Source organism: Oncorhynchus mykiss, chromosome 18 (genome assembly GCF_013265735.2).
Source record: "Oncorhynchus mykiss isolate Arlee chromosome 18, USDA_OmykA_1.1, whole genome shotgun sequence".
In the NCBI taxonomy this organism is placed as follows: Eukaryota; Metazoa; Chordata; class Actinopteri; order Salmoniformes; family Salmonidae; genus Oncorhynchus; species Oncorhynchus mykiss.
Window position 1 is genome coordinate 41,182,693 of NC_048582.1, and position 24,166 is coordinate 41,206,858.

The 24,166-nt window shown below is 41.7% G+C and overlaps 1 protein-coding gene across 3 annotated transcripts; it reads left to right on the plus strand.

The window, feature by feature from the left end:
- The first annotated feature begins 664 nt into the window (after positions 1–664).
- tmem65 (transmembrane protein 65) lies at positions 665–22,907 on the plus strand. 3 transcript variants are annotated; one of them, XM_036952837.1, is made up of 9 exons: positions 665–683; positions 1,680–1,917; positions 10,252–10,326; positions 14,234–14,278; positions 16,186–16,253; positions 16,765–16,819; positions 18,488–18,530; positions 19,879–19,984; positions 20,216–22,907. In XM_036952837.1, exons 2-9 carry the CDS (start codon positions 1,773–1,775, stop codon positions 20,333–20,335), a joined length of 657 nt encoding a protein of 218 aa, XP_036808732.1. In that variant the 5' UTR covers positions 665–683; positions 1,680–1,772; the 3' UTR covers positions 20,336–22,907. The 3 variants fall into 3 exon arrangements, with proteins under 3 accessions (XP_036808732.1, XP_021427734.1, XP_021427735.1); XM_021572059.2 differs by lacking the exon at positions 665–683 and adding an exon at positions 778–1,387; XM_021572060.2 differs by lacking the exons at positions 665–683; positions 10,252–10,326 and adding an exon at positions 791–1,387.
- The last annotated feature ends 1,259 nt before the right edge of the window (positions 22,908–24,166 follow it).

A 24,166-nucleotide genomic window follows, 5' to 3' on the forward strand; every position in this document is an offset into this window, starting at 1 on the left:
AAACTGGAATAATACATTGTGGCCTTTCTCTTCAATTTCAAATATGATTAAAAATGAATAAAAAAATACACGTTTTTCCTTTGCTTTGTATTATCTTTTACCAGATATAATGTGCTATATTCTCCTACTTAATTTCACATTTCCACAAACTTCAAAGTGTTTCAAGAATATGCATATCCTTGCTTCAGGTCCGGAGCTACAGACAGTTAGTTACATTTGGGTATGTCATTTTAGGCGAAAAAAAAAAAAGGATCCGATCCTTTTCCTTTATAGCAGTCAAACGAGTTAAATTAACAGCCATTGATGGAAGATGATCTGGTGAGTTTAATAAAGGCAAATGATCTTTTCTCTTATGATATAGTCAAATGATTTTATTATGTCATGTCATAGCTAGCAACAATTATTATTTTGAGGGAAACCGAATTTTGCTTCAAATGTTGGTATACGTTACTACGATATTCCTTCTTAGTTGACTCGATAACAATATGGGAAAAGGTTTATTGTATAAAAAGGGCTAATTTTCAGACCTTTTGAGCAGTTTTTAAGTGGTCATTGGTCAATCAATACATTTTAGCTGTTTAAAACCACACGGTGGTAATATAACAGCCGTTTGAGTAACTTTGTTTGACAAAAAGACAGCACGGGATGATTTCCTAGTTGTCTGATTGCGCTTTTAGCCGAATGTATGTACATTGGAATAATGTATATTTTATATTTGTAATGAATTACATGTTAATTGGATACGTTTTGTGTTGCATTTTGGTAAATGTGGTTTACTACTACTCGGGCCGAATCTCATGATCAAATTTGGAACAACAAGTATCTCAGGACACGTGGTAGATAGGAGCAAAAATAGTGTATCTAGATGAATACATCTAAATGATATGTCAGCTCAATATACTAAATTAAGATTGAGGAAAAACACGAGAGAAACCATAATGTTTTCGGGAGAAGAAAAAAACTACATTGGTCGCATGTGGAAGTAATCGAGGAACGCTTCCAGTCGACGACAGTTTATGACGTTGAGCTCTATTTTTTCTGGTCGATATCAATACTTTCTGATGAATTTCACGGACGTTTGCCATTGCAAATGACTTATTTCTCATGACAAAAAGAAAGAGGACCCGCTAACTCCACAATAGTAGCAGGCATGTCAGAGTCTGGTCACACGCGGTTTTGTGCAATTAACGTTAGCTAGCTGCTGTGTTTTCCTTTCGTGAACTGCTCTGTCTTGCCAGGCATATTTAGTAACGTTAATGTATTATTGCAGAAATGTAACAGGAGTCGACTGTAGTTGCTAGCAAACGTTACATAAAACCAGTCTTACCAAATAATAGAAGAGAGAGAGAGAGGACTTAAACGTTACATGTTGGGCATTAGCTACAAGGTAGCGTTGCAACTTGGCAATAATAGTTAACGTTACCTAGTTTAGCTTTACTTGCTAGCGTACTAGTGTGGGTTCGCTACTTTGACAGCTCTCATTACTCTTAACACTTGCAATATTAGCTACTAATGTTACTACAGCGAACACCTTAGTTAAAGTTAGTTAGCTCGCTGAATTATCTGGTTGGCAGTGCCGTTGAGCGTTCAACGGGTAACGAACCTAGCCATCTTATTTTAAGTTATTTGTACGAACATATTTGCCCTATTTTGCCACAATGTTCAAGCTTTGTCTTCAGATAGCTCTACGACCCACCATCCCAACAAGAGCAGTGCTGGAAAGTGTCACGGTCAGAAAGGTTTTGAAGGTGTCCCACTTGCAAAGTTGTTGGATGGGAACGCTCGGACGCAACGAGCCGCGGGAACCCCTAAACTCTCCGAAAAGAGCGAAAGAATTCATCTACAGCCTTCACCCCAAAGAAAGAACATGCTTGCTGAAAGAACTGCAGAGCTTTGAATCCATAGCTATCGCTCAAGGTAAGATGATAACAGATCTTGCAAGTTCCTCTCCCATTTTTATAATGATTGACATTCCCTCCCTCCGCAGGCAGGGTGACTGTGTGTTTCCTATTCTTATAGTGATGTCAGGAATGTTGAAACTTCCCACCCCAAGTTAGTCGCTATCGTGGTGGGAACAAGTGTCCTCCACTTTTATCTATTGGGATATTCTGGGCAACATTTCAGTCATACATTTGTTGTTTATTTTTGTATTTTCAATAGTCACTATTAGGATAAAGTAATTGCTGTTGTCAAGTCAACTGACAGGCTACCATTTCATTAATTTCATTTTTCTTAACTTGTGTTTGACCAGCACAACTATGGGTGTTTTTTGTTGTTGTTTTTATCCTGAAGAAGTTCCTAATACGGTGTAAAGTGTCCCTCAGCTTTGTAGTTTAACATTTGTAGCCTTTTTGAATGGCCTTCAATAGGGAAAAACGTAGTGCAATGGTCTTCAAGTGCAAAAACTTTGAAGGTGTCCCACTTGCAAAGTTGTGGCAGATGTAATTTCATCCACAAACACATAAAAAAAAAAATATATATATATATATATATATATATATATATATACACACACGTATGTTGACAACACTTAGAATTATTGGACTTGGCTATTTCAGCCACACCCGTTGCTTACATGTGTATAAAATCGAGCACACAGCCATGCAATCTCAATTGGCAGTAGAATGGCCTTACTGAAGAGCTCAGTTACTTTCAACGTGGCACCAACAAGTCAGTTCGTCAAATTTCTGCACTGTTAGAGCTGCCCCGGTCAACTGTAAGTGCTGTTTATGTGAAGTGAAAACGTTTAGAACAACAACGGCTCAGCCGTGACGTGGTAGGCCACACAAGCTCCCAGAACGGGGCTGAAGTGCGTAGTGTGTACAAATCGTCTGTCCTCGCTTGCAACACTTACTACCGAGTTCCAAATTGTCTCTGGAAGCAACGTCAGCATGAGAACTGTGGCTGAAACTTAATGAAATGGGTTTCCATGGCCCACCAGCCACACAAGCCTAAGATCACCATGTGCAATACCAAGCTTCGGCTGGAGTGGTGTAAAGCTCGCTGCCATTGGACTCTGGAGCAGTGGAAACACGTTCTCTGGAGTGATGGATCATGCTTCGCAGATGCCAGGAGAAGACTACCTGCCCCAATGTATAGTGCTAACTGTAAAGTTTGGTGGAGGAGGAATAATTGTCTGTAGCTGTTTTTCATGGTTTGGGCTATGCCCCTTAGTTCCAGTGAAGGGAAGTTTTAACGCTACAGCATACAATGACATTCTAGATTATTCTGTGCTTGCAACTTTGTGGCAACAGTTTGGGGAAGGCCCTTTCCTGTTTCAGCACAAAGTGAGGTCCACACAGATTGTTTGTAGATCGGTGTGGAAGAACTTGACTGGCCTGCATACCTTTTGGATGAATTGAATGGCCTCCGCCAACTCCTGGACAGTCTGTGGTGCAACGTGGCGTTGGTGGATGGAGCGAGACATGATATCCCAGATGTGCTCAATTGGATTCAGGTCTGGGGAACGGGCGGGCCAGTCCATAGCATCAATGCTTTCCTCTTGCAGGAACTGCTGACACACTCCAGCCACATGAAGTCTAGCATTGTCTTGCATTAGGAGGAACCCAGGGCCAACCGCACCAGCATATGGTCTCACAAAGGGTCTGAGGATCTCATCTCGGTACCTAATGGCAGTCAGGCTACCTCTGGCGAGCACATGGAGGCCCCCCGCTGTGCGGCCCCCCAAATAAATGCCACCCCACACCATGACTGACCCGCCGCCAAACCGGTCATGCTGGAGGATGTTGCAGGCAGCAGAACGTTCTCCACGGCGTCTCCAGACTGTCACGTCTGTCACGTGCTCAGTGTGAACCTGCTTTCATCTGTGAAGAGCACAGGGCGCCAGTGGCGAATTTGCCAATCTTGGTGTTCTCTGGCAAATGCCAAACGTCCTGCACGGTGTTGGGCTGTAAGCACAACCCCCACCTGTGGACGTCTGGCCCTCATACCACCCTCATGGAGTCTGTTTCTGACCGTTTGAGCAGACACATGCACATTTGTGGCCTGCTGGAGGTCCTTTTGCAGGGCTCTGGCAGTGCTCCTCCTGCTCCTCCTTGCACAAAGGCGGAGGTAGCGGTCCTGCTGCTGGGTTGTTGCCCTTCTACGGCCTCCTCCACGTCTCCTGAAGTACTGGCCTGTCTCCTGGTAGCGCCTCCATGCTCTGGACACTACGCTGACAAACACAGCAAAGCCACAGCTCGCATTGATGTGCCATCCTGGATGAGCTGCACTACCTGAGCCACTTGTGTGGGTTGTAGACTCCGTCTCATGCTACCACTAGAGTGAAAGCACCGCCTGCATTCAAAAGTGACCAAAACATCAGCCAGGAAGCATAGGAACTGAGAAGTGGTCTGTGGTTATCCCCTGCAGAACCACTCCTTTATTGAGGGTGTCTTGCTAATTGCCTATAATTTCCACCTGTTGTCTATTCCATTTGCACAACAGCATGTGAAATGTATTGTCAATCAGTGTTGCTTCCTAAGTGGACAGTTTGATTTCACAGAAGTGTGATTGACTTGGAGTTACATTGTGTTGTTTAAGTGTTCCCTTTATTTTTTTGAGCAGTGTATATTTCCACGCTGAGTTTTGAATAATACAGTGAAAGTGATGAGAATTCCCATTTTAGTGTAAGAGCTGTTTGAAATGACAGTTTGAAATTTCAGCCTGTTTTGGTGAGGTGTAGTTTTGGACTGCCTGGTGACATCACCAGGCCAAACATTTGTTAATAGACCAATAGGAAAGAGTTCCCCTCTGCCAACAACAGCTAGTTTTCGGGTTTCCCCTCCCCACTCAGACCACTCCTAGACAGTCCTAGCAACATTCTTGTTTGAGAAATTGCAAATGATATTAATAACGACCTTATTGGACCGTTTTAAGTAGCCTAGTTGAAGATGTTATTGATCAAACCTTGTGAAACTGACACATTTTCATTTTCGTCCAAAACAACTTTATATCGTATGATTGGCATTGATTTGACTGCTTGCACATGTGCAATTTGGCGCAGGACTGTTTTTCTGCACATGAGCTTAGCTAGCCAATGTCACCATGACATCACAAGTTTTTGCCTATTTTCATACTGCATTTGTTTTTGATACAATCGTGAAGCCCATTCGAAAGATTGGGGGGACATGATACGGAAGCAAAGAGGAAGGGATGGTTACTTCCACCGGTTATGGCAGCCATGCAGTGCATGTTCATTGCACAACCTTACCAAATGCTTATGCCATTTTGTGTGTTTGGTGCTGCAGTGGTATCTGACGGCATTTGGAGGACCATACTATGCTATGGTGTCTCTGCAGCTGAATGTCTTCTCATTCCAAAGTATGCCGCATCATACACATTAGCAATAGGCCTACTTCAGGGATGAAATCAGACTTGACAATGTAGCCTATGGGTCATGTATGACTGCCATACCATGTAACTCCCTGGTGGGGACTTCTTGTTCCATTCATCCTTGTCAGTAGGGTTGGGCGATATTATGATTGTATCGGATATCGAAGATGATTTACCGCTATCGTGATGTGACAGACGATTTCAACTTGACTGGCACCACGCAGCCTACAGCAGGGCAATGCCAAGTGGCCTATTCCTTTGCTATAGCCTGAATAACCTATTTCAATAACTGTTATAAACTACAAGCTAAGATTTTCACCAAAGCAGCGCATTCTCAATGTTGGATGATCTGGGCAATATAGCTGAAGCCCATTACATTGCAACGATTGTAACTAGCTAGCCATTTCACTTCGGTTACACCAACCTCATCTCGGGAGTTGATAGGCTTGAAGTCATAAACAGCGCAATGCTTGACGCACAACGAAGAGCTGCTGGCAAAACGCACAAAAGTGCTGTTTGAATGAATGTTTACGCGCCCGCTTCTGCCTACCACCACTCAGTCAGATACTTAGATACTTGTATGCTTGTATGCTCAGTAAGAGTATATGCAACGCAGGACACGCTAGAAAATATCTAGTAATATCATCAACCATGTGTAGTTAACTAGTGATTATGATTGATTGTTTTTTATAAGATAAGTTTAATGCTAGCTAGAAACTTACCTTGGCTTACTGCATTCGCGTAACAGGCAGTCTCTGTGTGGAGTGCAACGAGAGAGAGGCAGGTCGTTATTGTGTTGGACAAGTTAACTGTAAGGATGCAAGATTGAATCCCCCGAGCTGAAAATCTGTCGTTCTGCCCCTGAACAAGGCAGTTAACCCACCGTTCCTAGGCCATCATTGAAAATAAGAGTCTGACTTGCCTTAACTGACTTGCCTAGCTAAATAAGAGTATAAAAAATAATAATCAAATTTAAAATATCGGCAAATTGGCGCCCAAAAATACAGATTTCCGATTGTTATGAAAACTTGAAATCGGCCCTAATTAATCGGCCATTCCGATTAATCGGTCGACCTCTATTACGTATGTCCCCATTACCAGTAAAACATAATCAAAACCTATTTCTTTCACTTGCTGTGCGACACGTCAAATAACACTATTCGACACGTCAAATAACACTATTCGACACGTCATATAACACTATTCGACACGTCATATAACACTATTCGACACGTCATATAACACTATTCGACACGTCAAATAACACTATTCGACAGGTCAAATAACACTATTCTACACGTCAAATAACACTTCGACACGTCAGGACCTGAATACGACTGCACGTCACATAATAATTGAACGCGTTCATTCATTTTTTTAACGTTATTACACATTGAATACACTCACTCGTATTTCATATGTCACAACGATTCATGACCAATGCTGGTCATTAAAAAAAAAGCTAGCTAGCTCATGGATGCAAACAATGTTCATCCCCAAAAACATAGCAAAACGTCAATCTGTTTCAGTAGCTATAGTTAGCTAGCTAACTATATAGCTAGGTGTCATCATCTAAAATAACCCTAATTTATAAGACAGTTCTTACTTGATTAATGGTGGTCGGACCCATCTATGTGACGCTAGCCACAATAGTTGACTTTGCGGTTAGCCTTCAAAATAAAAGTATGTCATTGACAGTGATGCAAATTAATACAAATAGTATAATTATGCCATAATTGAATAGATGCTAAACATGGTTGGAATGTTATATAAAATCAACAATTTGTTAATTTGACAATCTGTTGAAATCACACTAGATGTATTATACTTTAGAATTGCTTTGGGGGCATACTTATTTCATTGTACAGCCATACCAATGGATTGTGGATCAATGACATGGGGTATCAGTCTACTCAGTGACACCCAGAGAACATTAGCACCATAGCCCTTTTTGCTGGACTCTGAAACAACTGTGAATTGAGCCACATTTATTGTCAACCTATGTGTGTTGAACACTATTCCTAAGCAAAAACAATACTGCGTGGATGTTTTGGAGTCTAATAACTCTGAGGAGGACTTTTGGAAAAAATATCTTGCGTATTGAGTTGACTGATACCCCACTTCATTGATCCCCAATCCTTAGGGAAAGCTGTACAGTGCAATATGAATGTCAATTCACACAATAGGCTGACTGGGGAGGTGATTTCACACAGTCACAGTCCCGCGATAAGAGCTACACAGAACACAGTTGTGTTCTGTGGGTGTCACTGAGTAGACTGATACCCCATTTCATTGCTTCACATTCCAACCTTGTTTAACATTATCTAGTCTAAATATGGCATGATTCCACCAATTGTAACCTTCTGTATCACTTTCAAAGAGGTACTTTTATTTCGAAGGCAAACCGCAAATTCCACTATTGTGCCTAATCCTTAGTGTGGCTAGCTTCATAACACATAACCCGGTCCGGTTGAGCCTCACTAGCCAGATGAAGCTATCTGGCTGCTTATAATGTTAGCTTTGGGCAACAGGGTTAAGTAGCTGGCTAGCTATTTATTTCATTAGGTAACCTAGCTAATACTTACTCATAAGGATTCCTGAATCGTTGCTAAGAATAATGAAAATTACTGCAATTTCTACTGGTCATTGTTTTCAGGCTGATTGTATTGGGGCAAGCTAGTTACCAAGCTAAAGCTAGCTAGTTACCTCAGAAGTTGCGGTCAAACAAATAATGCTTTATTACCAACGCGGTATTGTAATCACATCGTTCGTGGCCAGTGTTTGCTTGTTTGCAGACGTTTTTGTACAGCTTTGACAGTGCTACTGATTGTAGTGATGGAGCTTGGCTTGCATGTGCAAATTCAGAACACACAACATTCTATAATAGAACTGGGTTATTTGACGTGTGAAATTAAGCTTATTTAACTCGTCAAATAGTGTTATTTGACGTATCTTTTTTTTGACACCCAAACGGCGTTCCATAGTATGTCATGAAGCTAATAGCAGTGACGCCATTACTGTGTAACTCCGGTAGGGCAACATCTGAAAAATAGCGCTCTTGGTAGTGTGTACTGGTGCTCGACCAGTTGCCGAAAGCCAAAATCACCCTTGACAAAGAACGGTTGATTGTCAAGGGCAATGAATTCCATTATCTTTGCATTAATGGATTTCACCTTTGAGTTGTCTCGCTGAAACGTTCTTACTCTTTCAAATGACTGCTCGACTTGTTGACTGCTCGATCCACACAGCAGACATTGTGGGCTAATTTAGGAATTCTGTGTTGCACGTGTAGCGCAACATTTTAGTTGACACCATTACGTCATGTACCTACCTACGTTATATAGGTATGCACGTCAGCTTTGACATCGGTTTTTAACATCGGCGTTAAACTAGACATCGGGCCGATACCGATATTGTCATTTTTAGCTAACATCGTCCGATTCCGATATGTTCACCGATGTTTTTTAAATTTGATTTATTATTATATATGTATTTTTATTTATTTAAAATCATATCGTGCATCCCTTGTAAACTGTCATGGTCAAAACCTATAGATTCAATGTTGTTAAGATAGGGAGAGGTTTGTCCATAATAAAGATGCTCTGCTTTTTTGACACCACACCACACAGAGCACATCCTGCAGGCTTTAGTTTTATCTAATCTTGATTATTGTTAAGTCATATTGTCAAGTGCTGCAAAGAAAGTCCTAGTTAAGCTGCAGCTGGCCCAGAACAGAGCGGCTCTTCATTGGCTAAGAGTTGAGGAAAGACTGACTGCATCACTTGTTTTTATAAGAAACATTATTGTGTTGGAAATTCCCAATTGTTTGCATAGTCAACTTACACACAACACTGACACACGCACACTTACCCCACCACTTACCCTACCAGACATGTCTTTTCACAGTCCCCAGGTCCAGAACAAATTCAAGGAAACGTACAGTATTATACAGAGCCATGAGTGCATGGAACTCCCATCTTAAATAGCGGAAGTGAACAGCAAACCTGTTTTTTTTTTTTTTAAACAGTGACCTTCTTGTTGTGTGTATCTCATAAATGCGCACACACACTACATGTTTATGTTTTTAAATGTATGTAAATTGTAAAGTCTTTTGTCTCTATTGTATTTTTTGTAGTGTCGGACCCCAGTACGACTAGCTGTCGCTAATGGGGATCCTAATAAATCAAAATCCTCGACTTTAACCCTGGGAGAAATATGTAAGCTTGAAGTACAGTGACCTTTTCCAGAGCTCATTCCTGACCCTCCCTCATGCCAGCTGGTCTCTCTTGGAGCAGGCCTCTGACAGATGGGCTCTCTCCACCATGTCCCTGTTATGCCAGCCTCTGGTAAATACCCAGGAAACCACTTGAGTACTGTTAGCCCTGATGCCTCCTTGGTCATGCATTCAGAGCTTTAAATGGACAACCATCATGCAATTCATGTTCTCCTTTTCCCAGAAGTGTTCATTCTATATATGAATGACTGCAGTGGCTAATGAGAAGAGCCTAATGTTTTGCACTGGTGCTCATTATAGTTGTATTTTTATAGTGAAATTGTAGAGGGTTCACGAGGTAGACCTAGGCGTTTATCTTCTTTAATTGTACATCCAATGTCAATGCATTATGAGGATCATTTTCTCTTGCTGTTTGAACTGAAATGATAAAAGCCACCCAGTCAGGTGAGTTAACTTTTGACATCCAGTACATAACGTACCTCACAGCTTATTATTTAATGTTTGAGGAATTGAGGAAGACCTACCCAGTCAGGTGAGTTAAACTGTAGTGTGACAATGTACTTCAGCTCTCAGTAGATGAAGCCCTTTTTCCATAAAGGTCCCAGTGAAACTACTTTTACACACACAGTCATGCCCAAATCTTCTTTTTATGTGCCCCGTATCCCCCTTTTTCCCCCCTCCAGACTCTGAGGTGTCCAGCTCCACAAGCCAGTTGCGTGGCCAGAGTGAGACACCTGAAGGAGAAGTGGGGTTACAGGGTACAACAATGTGTGTTTTTCTCACAGACAGACTGCAAAACATTTCCCTTGCCTGCTTTGTGTACATTCAGTGTTTCCCCTAAGAACACAGGTTGGGCTTTTTAGGAATTGTTGTTTTCATTTTATCTCCTGCTCTCAATGACATCACCAGCCAATTCTATATTAACCCCAAATGATGTTTTGCTAACGTAATGTTACTGTAACTTAGCTAACAATTATTACATACTGTACATCTATTAATAGGGTTGGTTCATGGAGATAGTTAGAGGATGCCACATGTCTGTGAGAGTACATTTTCTTCTACTACTATGAGTTGGAGTGTGTTGTTTGAATCGGTATAAAGCCTAGGTTGTTGATTTACTGCCACCTGCAGTTATAGAAGGTTTGCTCACGAGTCTAATTCATTGGCTGATCCCTCCTGATGACCAGGATGGAATTATGTGATCCTTCCTTAACCAATAAGAAGGCCCACCCAGTGACTCCTTAAAAATGGTGAAAGTCCTTAATGGCGCTGCCCATGCTAAAACAGGCTTTTGGGCAAGAGTCTTCTATCTACATTATCTCTATGGGTTGGCTACACTAGTTACCTTGGAGGTTTCTCGGACGATCTGATGAGAATCTGACAAAGATAAGTTGTTGTAACTTGTCACTCTGATCTTAAACTCTAGTCTGCAGGAATATTTTTGTTCCGGCAATGATTTAGCATTTAGCTAAATGAATATAGGGGAAACACTGACGTTACTCAAGTTTGTCCATACTGTTGCTACATTATCATCTGGCATGACAATCCAATGCTGCTGCCTTGTTCCATGTTACTCTGTGTTCAACATGAAATCCCCAGGAGAGTCAGTTTAGTGATTCAGGTAACTCTTTTCTTTTTTCACATTCTTGTTTGTCACTAGTTGTGAGGCTTGTGATTACAACATCGGCCTAAACAGCGGTCAACACAGAAATTGCCCTGAATGTCAAGGGGCACTGTGGCATTTCAGTAATGGGCTATTTAATATGTTAATCCTGTGAACCAAACCTTAAGGCCCTATTCCCACTACGAGATATGAAGGAGAGTCTGAGGAGCGGAGTGGCAAGAAGGATTTCTACTTTTCAATTCACATTACATCCTTACCTTTCGTTGTGGCTGGCGATGCGACACTCTTGGTCCGCAGCTCAAATTGACCTTAAATATCACAGTAGTCAGTAAACACAAACTATTCAACAATGACAAACTTTTCTTTGAAAACATTTTACACTATTGAATAATGCAACCAACCTATATGACAATTTACAAGCATGTGCAGACAAAGGGTTTATTTTCTTGTCTGTAGGCTACAGTAATTTCATTTGTCTTGAAGCTAAATTGTAGAGTTGCTAGCTGCATGTCTTCATCAAGTAACGTTAGCCTATCTAAAATTAACGATTTTAAACCTCTCAAGTACAGTAGGCCTACTTTACAACAAACCAGGCTTCATGTTTTTAATCAATATCATACAAATCATTACATGTGCTAAAAGCAAATAGCAACTGAAAACGTGGGTATAAGTGAATACACTGCGACAAGCGGTTTTATATGGAAGCCCAAGCCCACTACCAAAATAGTTTTTATAAATTGCCTTATGATTTGTCAATGTGCACAATTAGTCTGTGCTTCAGTCTGATCAACTGTAGCTTACTGATAACAACCACAGCTGCAGGTAGCCTAGAGAAGCCTAAGTAAAAAATAAAACATGAATGGAAGTAAATATGGAAGTAGTTTAGTGGCTAAAATAAGGGGTTAAATAGGTGATCTTTCTTATCGCTCAGATACAAGACACTTCACAACAAACTTATTTATTTTTTTTAAATTTTTTTTTATAAACGTTTATGGTCTAAATTCAACGTTTCATCCATAGATTTTTTTTTAGTACCTTAAGGAGTCTTAAAATAGAATAGCTAAATGATTACCACCCCCCCACCGCCGCCAACTTAGTAATGGCTTAGACTCTAGAGAGGGATTTATTAAACGGGTTTCTTCTTTTCAGAGCTCTTTGGTGAGCATTTTGATGTTCTTGTGTGGTTGCTATAAAGTCATCATTTTATTTTTATATTGTTATGGTCCTTAGGTTGTCTGAGCAAGATAGTAGTTAGATTCCATAGAGATTGTAAAATGAGTGCACTGCCCTAACTTCTTCACTGGGAAACAACACATATTGGCACATCTCCCTGTCCCGCTCCAATTTAATTTGGGAAATATTTACATCCACTACTTTAATTGGGGAGAATTAATTGGCCCTCAAAAGAATAGCAGACTAAAGACGAACACATCTCCTCTCCAATTCCGTCCTAGCAGCAGGTAGTCCTGCACTTCCCCTGTTAAGCCTTTCTAATGTGTTGGAGTGCCAGTTCCTCAGAACTGTGACAGCGGGCAGATGGTGGTGACTATTGCCACAGACAGCAGGAGTAGACACTTCTGTAATTAGGCAGTTTCACATGCACCACTTCAGCTAAGCTCTGAGGGAAATGACTCATCAGCACTGCTGCTGCCTGCTGTGACCGTTATTGTTTAGAAGGGTAATATAGCGGGAGGGGTTGGACATTGGAGTGACCGATGACAAATATGTAGCCTTATGCTATATCTCATTGAACATTGCCTGAAGTCATTGCCGGAAGTCTAGTGGCTGCAGATTGCACAGATATCAATTTTGTCATCTAGAAGTTTATTGATATTTTCCCATCAGCCAAGTGTCCTCGAGTCAACAGAAATTAAATAAGCTTTTGTTGTGTAGCATGGTGTTGTGCCGCAAGGCGTTGTGTTGCATGGCGTTGTGCCGCAAGGCGTTGTGTTGCATGGCCTTGTGCCGCAAGGCGTTGTGTTGCATGGCCTTGTGCCGCAAGGCGTTGTGTTGCATGGCCTTGTGCCGCAAGGCGTTGTGTTGCATGGCCTTGTGCCGCAAGGCGTTGTGTTGCATGGCCTTGTGCCGCAAGGCGTTGTGTTGCATGGCCTTGTGCCGCAAGGCGTTGTGTTGCATGGCCTTGTGCCGCAAGGCGTTGTGTTGCATGGCCTTGTGCCGCAAGGCGTTGTGTTGCATGGCCTTGTGCCGCAAGGCGTTGTGTTGCATGGCCTTGTGCCGCAAGGCGTTGTGTTGCCTTAGGGTTACCTACAGACTTTGACCATGCCCCCTGCTCAACTCGTTTACTCGGTCACTAGCAAGCAGTTTATTATGGGTTTTATAGCGACACTCTCCCTCAGTGGGAGGTTCTACACTCCACACTGAAAGCCTGTTCTCTTCTATGAGCTGCTGTGCAGTCATGAGCATATTGACCCGCTGTTCTGATTAATTAGTATTCCATGACGGTCAATAGTATTTCCATTCTCATTAACGTCAGCTGGCGGTCACCTCGCCTTAATCTTGGGTTCACTTTTCCAGAAATAGCACCCCAGCCCCTCTTGTCTCAAGGTAGGGTCCTTGACCTTTCCAAACGGCATTCATGTTAGAGGTGTGAATCTGTTTAGCACTGGGGTTTGTGTTAGTTTTTCTCAATGAATGAGAGACTACGTAATTTGATAACTGTAATGGGAGACTTTCATGTCTGTCTGAATTCACTCCCACAAAAGTTGACTGGCTAGTAGTCCTATGACTTTTTAAACACACTAACACATTCACTTGGAACATGCCCCTTTAGTTCTCAATGAATATCCTACCAGGAATCTGTTTCTCACAAGACTATAGAATACGGAGCCTCTTGGACAGAGCTGAGTAGTCAGCATTATACAGTGAACATGTTTATATTTGTGCTGAAGAGTTTGCAGTCTACACCTCTGTGCCAAACTTTTTGGGAGAGAAAGCATGAGGGTTGATCAGAATCTGAAATTTCTACCCCAGTGCACATCATTTTTCAGATATGAATCTTTGTTTTTGATCTTGTCTTTCAGAGACTCAAGAGGCTTCACCGCTTACTCGAGCTCAGATCAAATACGGTAAGATAAAAGTGGTCTCTCAAATTATGAATGTAATTTTCTTTATACCATAGAGATTTATAGCTCAAAAGTGCTCAGTGGGATCAAAAGGGTCTATGCTTCCGTAGTCACGTTATACCCCTTTGAAAACGGTTTCTCAAAACTAATGAATTATGGCCTTATCAGCTTTTGTTTCCCAGCAGCTCTACCCGTGCTATTTCTCTTAATGAACCCACAAAATAAACTTAGCAAAAGAAGAAACGTCATCTCACTGTCTACTGCGTTTATGTTCAGCAAACTTAATGTGTAAATATTTGTATGAACTTAAGATTCAACAACTGAGACAAACTGAACAAGTTCCACAGACATGTGACTAACAGAAATGGAATGTGTTCCTGAACAAAGGGAGGGATCAACATCAAAAGTAACAGTCAGTATCTGGTGTGGCCACCAGCTGCAATAAGTACTGCAGTGCATCTCCTCATGGATTGCACCAGATTTGCCAGTTATTGCTGTGAGATGTTACCCCACTCTTCCACCAAGGCACCTGCAAGTTCCCGGACATGTCTGGGGGGGGAATGGCCCTAGCCCTCACCCTCCGATCCAACAGGTCCCAGACGTGCTCAATGGGATTGAGGTCCGGGCTCTTCAGGATGAGCCTGCAGGAGGGTACCACATGGAGGAGGATGTCTTCCCTGTAACGCACAGCGTTGAGATTGCCTGCAATAACAACAAGCTCAATCCGATGATGCTGTGACACAATGCCCCAGACCATGACGGACCCTCCAAATTAATCCCGCTCCAGAGTACAGGCCTCGGTGTAACGCTCATTCCATCGACGATAAACCCGAATCAGACCATCACCCCTGGTGAGGCAAAACCGCGACTCGTCAGTGAAGAGCACTTTTTGCCAGTCCTGTCTGGTCCAGCGATGGTGGGTTTGTGCCCATAGGCGACATTGTTGCCGGTGAGGACCTGCCTTCCAACAGGCCTTCAAGCCCTCAGTCCAGACTCTCTCAGCCTATTGCGGACAGTCTGAGCACTGATAGAGGGATTGTGCGTTCCTGGTGTAACTCGGGCAGTTATTGTTGCCATCCTGTACCTGTCCCGCAGGTGTGCTGTTCGGATGTACCGATCCTGTGCAGGTGTTGTTACACGTGGTCTGCCACTGCGAGGACGATCAGTTTGCCATCCTGTCTCCCTGTAGCGCTGTCTTAGGCATCTCACAGTACGGATATTGCAATTTATTGCCCTGGCCACATCTACAGTCCTCATGCCCCCTTGCAGCATGCCTAAGGCACGTTCACGCAGATGAGCAGGGACCCTGGGCATCTTTCTTTTGGTGTTTTTCAGAGTCAGTAGAAAGGCCTTTTTAGTGTCCTCAGTTTTCATACCTGTGACCTTAATTGCCTACCGTCTGTAAGCTGTTTGGTTCTTAACGACCATTCCACAGTTGCATTTTCATTAATTGTTTATGGTTCATTAAACAAGCATGGGAAACAGTGTTTAAACCCTCTACAAAGAAGATCTGTGAAGTTATTTGGATTTTTACTAATTATCTTTGAAAGACGGGGTTCTGAAAAAGGGACGTTGCTTTTTTGCTGAGTTTACATTAGAAAGTGTATAATGAGGGGAAATGTTCATGTCAGCCATTGAAAAATTACTGCATGCTGTCTGTCAGTAAATACATTTGGATTTTCCTCAATGTCAGTAGGACACTGCCCCATAAACTTACAGTACACACAGGCACAAACATGCAGGCATGTGTGAGTCCCTTAGTGGCACGTGTGTTCTGCTGCCAGTCAATTCCATTACTCAATGGAAAAATGTATATTCACATGCAGAGACCTAACTCCCAAGACAAGTTGATCTTAGCAGCAAATGATAAGAAAATGTTTGTTTTTATTGGGGTTCTATCTTGTTTGCAGTGCTTCTACACAATGCGATCCCCTTTATTGGTTTTGGCTTCCTGGACAATGCCATCATGATTGCAGCAGTAAGTGGTATGACTTTTTCTGGTATTTAAATGTACCTGAATTCATTGTTTGATTTGAACTAGCATTAAAAATGTATTTTGTATTTCACGTTGTTTTCTTTAGATACTGGCCGTGTCTGAATACCCATACCCTTCACGTACTACATAGTATGCAAAAAAAGAAAGTGACATAGTATGTGACATTTCAAAAATAATACTCTGACTGCGTCATCTAATGTGCGATTGCGTTGACTCCCGCCATTTGTTCATTTTGGTACAACCAGTCAATTTATCTGATTATCAGCTGTTGTCAGACATGTAAATCAGAAGAGACGAGTGAATTCTATTAGATCTAACACCAAAATGAGTATGCAGTTTAAGTATGTAGTACACTAGTATGGGTATTCGGCCACTGCCACTGTGAGGATGAAAGGGAACATTGCAAAAAAACATTGGGTGGGAAAGTCAACATGATTGTTAGCCCACCAAGAAACAAATGTCCACGTAATATTTCTGCTTTCTTGACTTTTAGGGAACCCAGATTGAGTTGTCTATAGGTGTCACCTTTGGATTATCTACCATGGCAGGTAAGACTGTTCAATTGTGATCTGAAATGTTCAAATTTGGCAGTAGCTCCTTCAATAAACATTGGTCAGAATACTTCTCAACCTTACAGGGGTCAAATATTTTTCAGGCTATGTTTTTGGAAGCATGTAGGCATCTGTCCCTGATTTTTATGAAGCTCTTCAACTAACATACTTTGTCTATTTGAGCCCTGCTTGTTCCATGGATGGTTACTGCAGCTATTCACATTAGACAAAGCCCCTCCCAATAATTGTGGGATGGTTTTGTTTAGGCTATATACTTTTGTTTAGAGTGGACAGAAAATGCCAGACGGTAGCCACTCCTCAGTAAAACGCCCGACAGCCCGCTTGGAGTTTCCCAAAAGGCACCTAAAGACTCTCTGACCATGAGAAACAAGATTCTCTGGTCTGATGAAACCACGTTTGAACTCTTTGGCCTGAATGCTAAGTGTTTTTGCTTTGTCAGTATTGCCAAGGACCATACGATACGATATTATCACAATACTTAGGTGTCTATGTATTGCGATTCTCACAATACTTTGTATTGTGATTTGACACTAATTGCGATTCGTTCCAAAAAAAATTGATGCAGAAGGATGAGAGAGCCACGAGAAAACAATACGTTTTGATGAGTCATGGAAATAAGAGCTCCCTATTTAAAGCTGCAATATGTATCTTTTTGGGGCGAATTGGCCAAATTTACATAGAAATGTGAGTTATAGATCTATAATTTGCATCCAAATCAAGTCTTAAGAAGAGGTATATGTTCGATGTGTGCTACTTCTACTTTTGGTTTTGCACACCAACTGAAAATACAATATTTGTTGTTATTGAAGAGAATCAAGTGGTTTAGATGGTACAATGATTCTCTACACTAAACTGAAATTATGTAAAGTACTACACATTTATTAACCAGGAAATGGAGGAGCGATTTCTGCATATTGCACCTTTTTTAAAAGATGGAGAACAAGCTATACTGGAATTTTGGTGCATGTACAGCAAACTAGCGTAAAAATAATATTTACATATTTTTTATCTTCCCCCCCCCCCCATATCACTAGATGCAACACTAGTATGTGGAACAGAATCCCTGGACCAATCTAGTGCCTCGGGGATCATTTTTGTAATATCACCACTGTCAAATGAATAACAGTTTGATAATTGAAAACAAGAACATATGCTAGCCAATTCCAATCCTCATAATCAGTGCTGTCTAATGCTGGCACACATTTAATATACATCGATCTACTTGAATGAACTGTGCTTGATATTGGCTTGTCTCATCCATGATTTACCAAGTGCCACCATACATCCACAATGCAATTTACAGTCGCTCCTCATCCCAGTGCGATGCACAAGCAGCATTTTCATGAGGCTTTCAGGGTTTATAGCAGTTGGATCTATGCAGTTCCTTGGGCCTGGTTCATATTGTGACTGACTGCTTATGAAATTAAGTGATAATACAATTCAGTACACTGATCCGATTTTATAAACTGTGCAGACAGTGGCTGACCTTTTTGAACGTTTGAAAAAGGAATCAACATGCCGCAACAGCTGTTAAGCATTGTTTACATGTTTAAACAAGCATCAGGAGCAGTTGTATTGAAAAATGATCTGATTTTAAGAATCGTTTGGTTTAGAGACTGAAATCTCATTCGTCTTCTGTTACAGCTGCAGCTCTTGGGAACCTAGTGTCAGACCTGGCTGGACTTGGGTAAGAGCACCAACCACTTCTCCATTCGGTGTAATATTTAGTCAGTTATATAACTTTCAAAGCCTTGCAAGTATTTCAGGGGTGGGGATCACAAGTTACTGGGTAGACTGGTATGATTTTGACATACACTACATTACCAAAAGTATGTGGACGCCTGCTCGCCGAACATCTAATTTCAAAATCATGGGCATTAATATTAAGTTGGTCCCCCCTTTGCTGCTACAACAGCCTCCACTCTTCTGGGAAGGTTTTCCACTACATGTTGGAACATTGCTGCAGGGACTTGCTTCCATTCAGCCACGAGCATTAGTGAGGTCAGGCACTGATGTTGGGTGATTAGGTCTGGCTCGCAGTCTGCGTTCCAATTCATCCCAAAGGTGTTCGATGGCGTTGAGGTCAGGGCTCTGTTTGGGGAAGGCCAGTCAAGTTCTTCCACACCGATCTCGACAAACCATTTCTGTATGGACTTCGCTTTGTGGACAGGGGCATTGTCATGCTGAAACAGGAAAGGGCCTTCCCCAAACTGTTGCCACAAAGTGGAAGCACAGAATCGTATAAAAGGTTATTGTATGCTGTAGCGTTAAGATTTCCCTTCACTGGAACTAAGGGGCCTAGCCGAACCATGAAAAACAGCCCCAGACCATTATTCCTCCTCCACCAAACTTTACAGTTGGCTCTATGCATTCCAGCAGGTAGCGTTCTCCTGGCATCCGTCAAACCCAGATTAGTTTGTCGGACTGCCAGATGGTGAATCGTGATTCATCACTCCAGAGAACGCGTACCCACTGCTCCAGAGTCCAATGGCAGCAAGCTTTACACCACTCCAGCCAGAGTCAGTTTGAAACATGGTAGTGAATGTTGCAACCGAGGACAGACAATTTTTACGCGCTTCAGCACTCAGCGGACCCATTCTGTGAGCTTGTGCGGCCTACCACTTTGCAGCTGAGCCATTGTTGCTTCTAGACTTCCCACTTCACAATAACAGCACTTACAGTTGACTGACTGGGGCAGCTCTAGCAGGGCAGAAATATTATGAAATGACTTGTTGGAAAGGTGGCATCCTATGACGGTGCCACGTTGAAAATCACTGAGCTCTTCAGTACGGGCTATTCTACCGCCAATATTTTGTCTCTGGAGATTGCATGGCTCTGTGCTCAATTTTTATTTTGTATTTTTTAATACACCTGTCAGCAACGGGTGTGGCTGGAATAGCCAAATCCACTAATTTGAAGGGGTGTCCACATACTGTATGATTGTGATTATTATTTTTTCTTTCTTGAAATGGAATGGTAATACAAATTTTACATGACTACCACAGCTGTGTTTCTTATTGTCTGTCTGTGGGCAGTCTTGCCGGATACGTGGAGGTCCTAGCCTCCAGGCTAGGGATGCAGGTTCCTGACCTCACACCCAAGCAGGCGGACATGTGGCAGACCAGGGTTAGCTCCCACATGGTGAGTGATTTAGAAATGATTACCTTTTATGGGCTGGTCTACTCCTGTACTAAAAATCTTAGTCTGGTTAGGGGAAACTGGCCCTATAAGGTTGAGATATTTAGATGGGTGGGTTACTAGCGATCCATCCGTTCAAAGATTTATGATAACCTTAATAGTAAGAGAAACATGCACAAAACTCAAACTTGTTGAACTTCCATTTGACATGCATTTTTCTCCCGTTGTGTGCAGGGAAAAGGCATTGGAGTCACAATCGGATGCATTCTCGGAATGTTCCCCCTGTTATTCCTAGGGGATGATGAGGATGAGAGCAAGAAAAAAGAAGCACACACCAACACCACAGACTCTTAACAGCATGTGAACCAGCTTTCTGGTCTCAGGGTCAATTGCAAGCTGCATCATCAGCATGATTTTAAATGAATCTCTAACTCTGGAAAACCTTTCTTCTCTATTTCATAATATAATACATGTAATTTATCCAAAGCGACATAGTCATGGGTGCACACATTTTACTTTCGGGTGGTCCCGGTAATCGAACCCACTGTGCTGGCATTGCAAGCGCCATGCTGAGCTACCAAATAACCTTCCAAAAATGTACTATGAGCCATTAGGCTTACAAAGTAGTTGCATTTGATGGCAAGTTATTTTCATAGGATGGATTTTGTAGATGAATTTGCCTAGGAGTTGAAAATGACTTTGAGATGACTTTAAACCAATGTTTTAAGATTGTGAAACAAAGGAACACGTGTGAACTGCTACCTCGATGGCATTTTATTTTTAGGGATTTGAAACGGCAAGAGTTGAACTAGCTTGTGCAATATATATTTTTTCCAAGGATACGTATTTTTTGTTGAAGAATTTCTGTACAGTATATTATGCATTGAACTTTATTGATTTAGTTTGTAAACAAGGAAAAAGCAATTACGCTATGATTATTAGCACTACCAACCCTGTTTTTCAGACGCATAATTACAAACATACCTCTACTATACACGCACTAAATTGAGTGGGTGTAATGCCTTGGGTTCCTAGCATGTCAGGCGTAAGTTGCCTATCTATTCTAACTGCTGATCTATGTCTCTTAGCTTTCACATTTCTTTTTAGCAAAGCCAATTTTCACAGTCCATACCATAGAAGTGCCTCACTTTATTTTCTTCACATCACTCTAACCAAATGTATTTTTATGACCTTTTTAAAAACCAGCACGTAGGAGATTTTATTTTGTGAAGTATTAAACTTCATGTTTGAAAGAACGTCATTGTTAATATGCTTGATTTTAAAGAAATTTAAGGAAACGAAGTAAGCTGAACAACAGAGTAAAACTGCGCACTCACTGTTTGTTGAAATGCAATTACAGCACCTACTATTCCGTTGCCGTTATGATTGACTTTTTGTAGGATAGTTACTGTTTGTTCACTGATAGACAACCATTTGCTTATGGTGGCCTAATCAAACTAGTCATTTATTGTGTGAAAGGATCTTCTTTGTGTTTTCTGTCTATGAATATTGGTGTTCGTTTTTCCGTTTGCCTTTTCGTATTACAGTAAATGCAGTACTTAAACTGTTCATAATGACCCTTATTATTTAAACTATTACTGCCAAATGCAGTTTTTTTTTTGTCACAAGTACTTGGCTGTAAAAAAAAACCTGCATATTTCAGCACAACCAGACTGATAAGAAAACGGGCACCAAGGTGTAACATAAATGCTTTGATGGGTTTTGTTTGAAAGCAATGGAAATGTTCTGTTCTGGGTGACTAGTATTTCTGCAGTTTGATCATGGTCTCACTCCATCCTTTTCTTCAGCGCTAATAGAAGCCATGCACTTGTTCCTCACCTCCTCTGCCCTCTGGTGGACGGAGACATTTTCTATCTGCCCCGACTCGTTCTCCCTACTGCTTATCCTCCTGGCGTCCTCTGTTCTTGCTTGTTGCGCCACTGTTCTGGGCTTGCTGGAGACTCCTGGTCACATGTGCCCTTCAGCTGTTTTAGGCTCTACGGCTCCAGAGACCCTTGATCCACACGCTCTGTCCTCTTCTATTTGGTGTTTGTCTAACTCCACTCCATTGGTCTCTTCTATAGTCTCGGAAATCCCAGACATATGTTGGAACATGTTAATGTGGAAGGTAAGCCATCTTGCATCTCTGGGATGTATTTGGCTCTTGCCAATTTTCTCCTGCAACCTTCATGGGATGTCTCCATCTCTTTCTTCTGTCTTTCGCCTGAACACTTTCTCTATCCCAAACATGTACATCAAGTTTCCTTCAATCTTGTTTGGTGTTCTGTTCTCCAGTTTGATTCCTGTGGTATGGTTCTCTGTGTTTGTCTGTTTTGCCATCTGTATCTGAACCTCACTCCCTGTCATTGCTTTCCAACTCTTCTCTCCCTTCTTGGCTATTGGTCCACCATGATAGTGGTGTCCTCTCACCATGATGTCAAAGCACACCTCGTCTGATTCTTTTTTCTCTTTGTCACCATTAACGACATGATAGAAAGTCTGGCATGGTAATAAGAACTATTCATTTAAACAAACATGGACTTATCTAATGCTCATCCCCACTCTCATGTAAACGACAGGCACATAAAATGTATCTATGCTGCCATGTTTACATACTTATGCCAACAAAAATAGAGAAAATACTGTTTGATCGCTCTTGTATTTTGCAATGATTTAATAAACCGATTTGAACTATTTCACCATTTGACCTCTAGGCTTTATGGGTATTATGACTCATACTGTGGTACTCTATACTAATCAACTGAAATATGTTAATCCCATGCTAAATTGGCCTGAGTGGGGCTACATCATTTGTGGGGGATGACATGTTTACTGTTGCCTTGTTTCTATTGTGGCATTGTGTTTCTGTGCACCAATGGAAATGAGTATCCAGCCTATGTATTGAATAAATGGAATTGGATTGTGATACTGATGAATGAATCCTGCACACAATGTGTGTGTGTGTATATGTACACACACACACACACACAGTGGGGCAAAAAAGTATTTAGTCAGCCACCAATTGTGCAAGTTCTCCCAAATAAAAAGATGAGAGGCCTGTCATTTTCATCATGGGTACACTTCAACTATGACAGACAAAATGAGTGTTTTTTTTTTCTCCAGAAAATCACATTGTAGGATTTTTAGAGGTGCTGAGTTTGAAGGTAGGCCTTGAAATACATCCACAGGTACACCTCCAATTGACTGAAATTATGTCAATTAGCCTATGAGAAGCTTCTAAAGCCATGACATCATTTCTGGAATTTTCCAAGCTGTTTAAAGGCACAGTCAACTTAGTGTATGTAAACTTCTGACCCACTGGAATTGTGATACAGTGAGTTACAAGTGAAATAATCTGTAAACAATTCTTGGGAAAATTACTTGTCATTCACAAAGTAATGTCCTAACCAACTTGCCAAAACTATGGTTTGTTAACAAGAAATGTGAGGAGTGGTTGAAAAACGAGTTTTAATGACTCCAACCTAAGTGTATGTAAACTTCCAACTTCAACTGTATATTACTTTTTATAAAAAGATTAGTTCCATGTCCCTCCTCCCTGTCCTCCCCTGTTTCCATTGACCATCCAACCAGGTGTTTCTACAACTTGATTGGAGTCCACCTGTGGTAAATTCAATTGACTGGACATGATTTGGAAAGTCCCACTGTTGACAGTGCATGTCAGAGCAAAAACCAAGCCATGATACAGGATTGTGTCGAGGCACAGATCTGGGAAAGGGTACCAAAAAAAGTCTGCAGCATTGAAGGTCCCCAAGAACTCAGTGGCCTCCATTATTTTTAAATGGGAGATGTTTGGAACCAACAAGACTCTTCCTAGAGCTGGCCACACAGTCAAACTGAGCAATGGTGGGAGAAGGACCTTGGTCAGGGAGGTAACCAAGAACCCGATGGTTCTTGACCAAGAACACTTCCAGAAGGTCAACCAACTCCACCAATCAGGCCTTTATGGTAGAGTGGCCAGACAGAAGGCATTCCTCAGTAAAAGGCACGACAGCCCGCTTGGAGGTTGCCAAAAGGCACTTAAAGGACTCAGACCATGAGAAACAAGATTCTCTGGTCTGATGTAACCAAGATTGAACTCTTTGGCCTGAATGCCAAGTGTCACGTCTGGAGGAAACCTGGCACCATCCCTACTGTGAAGCATGGTGGTGGCAGCATCCTGCTGTT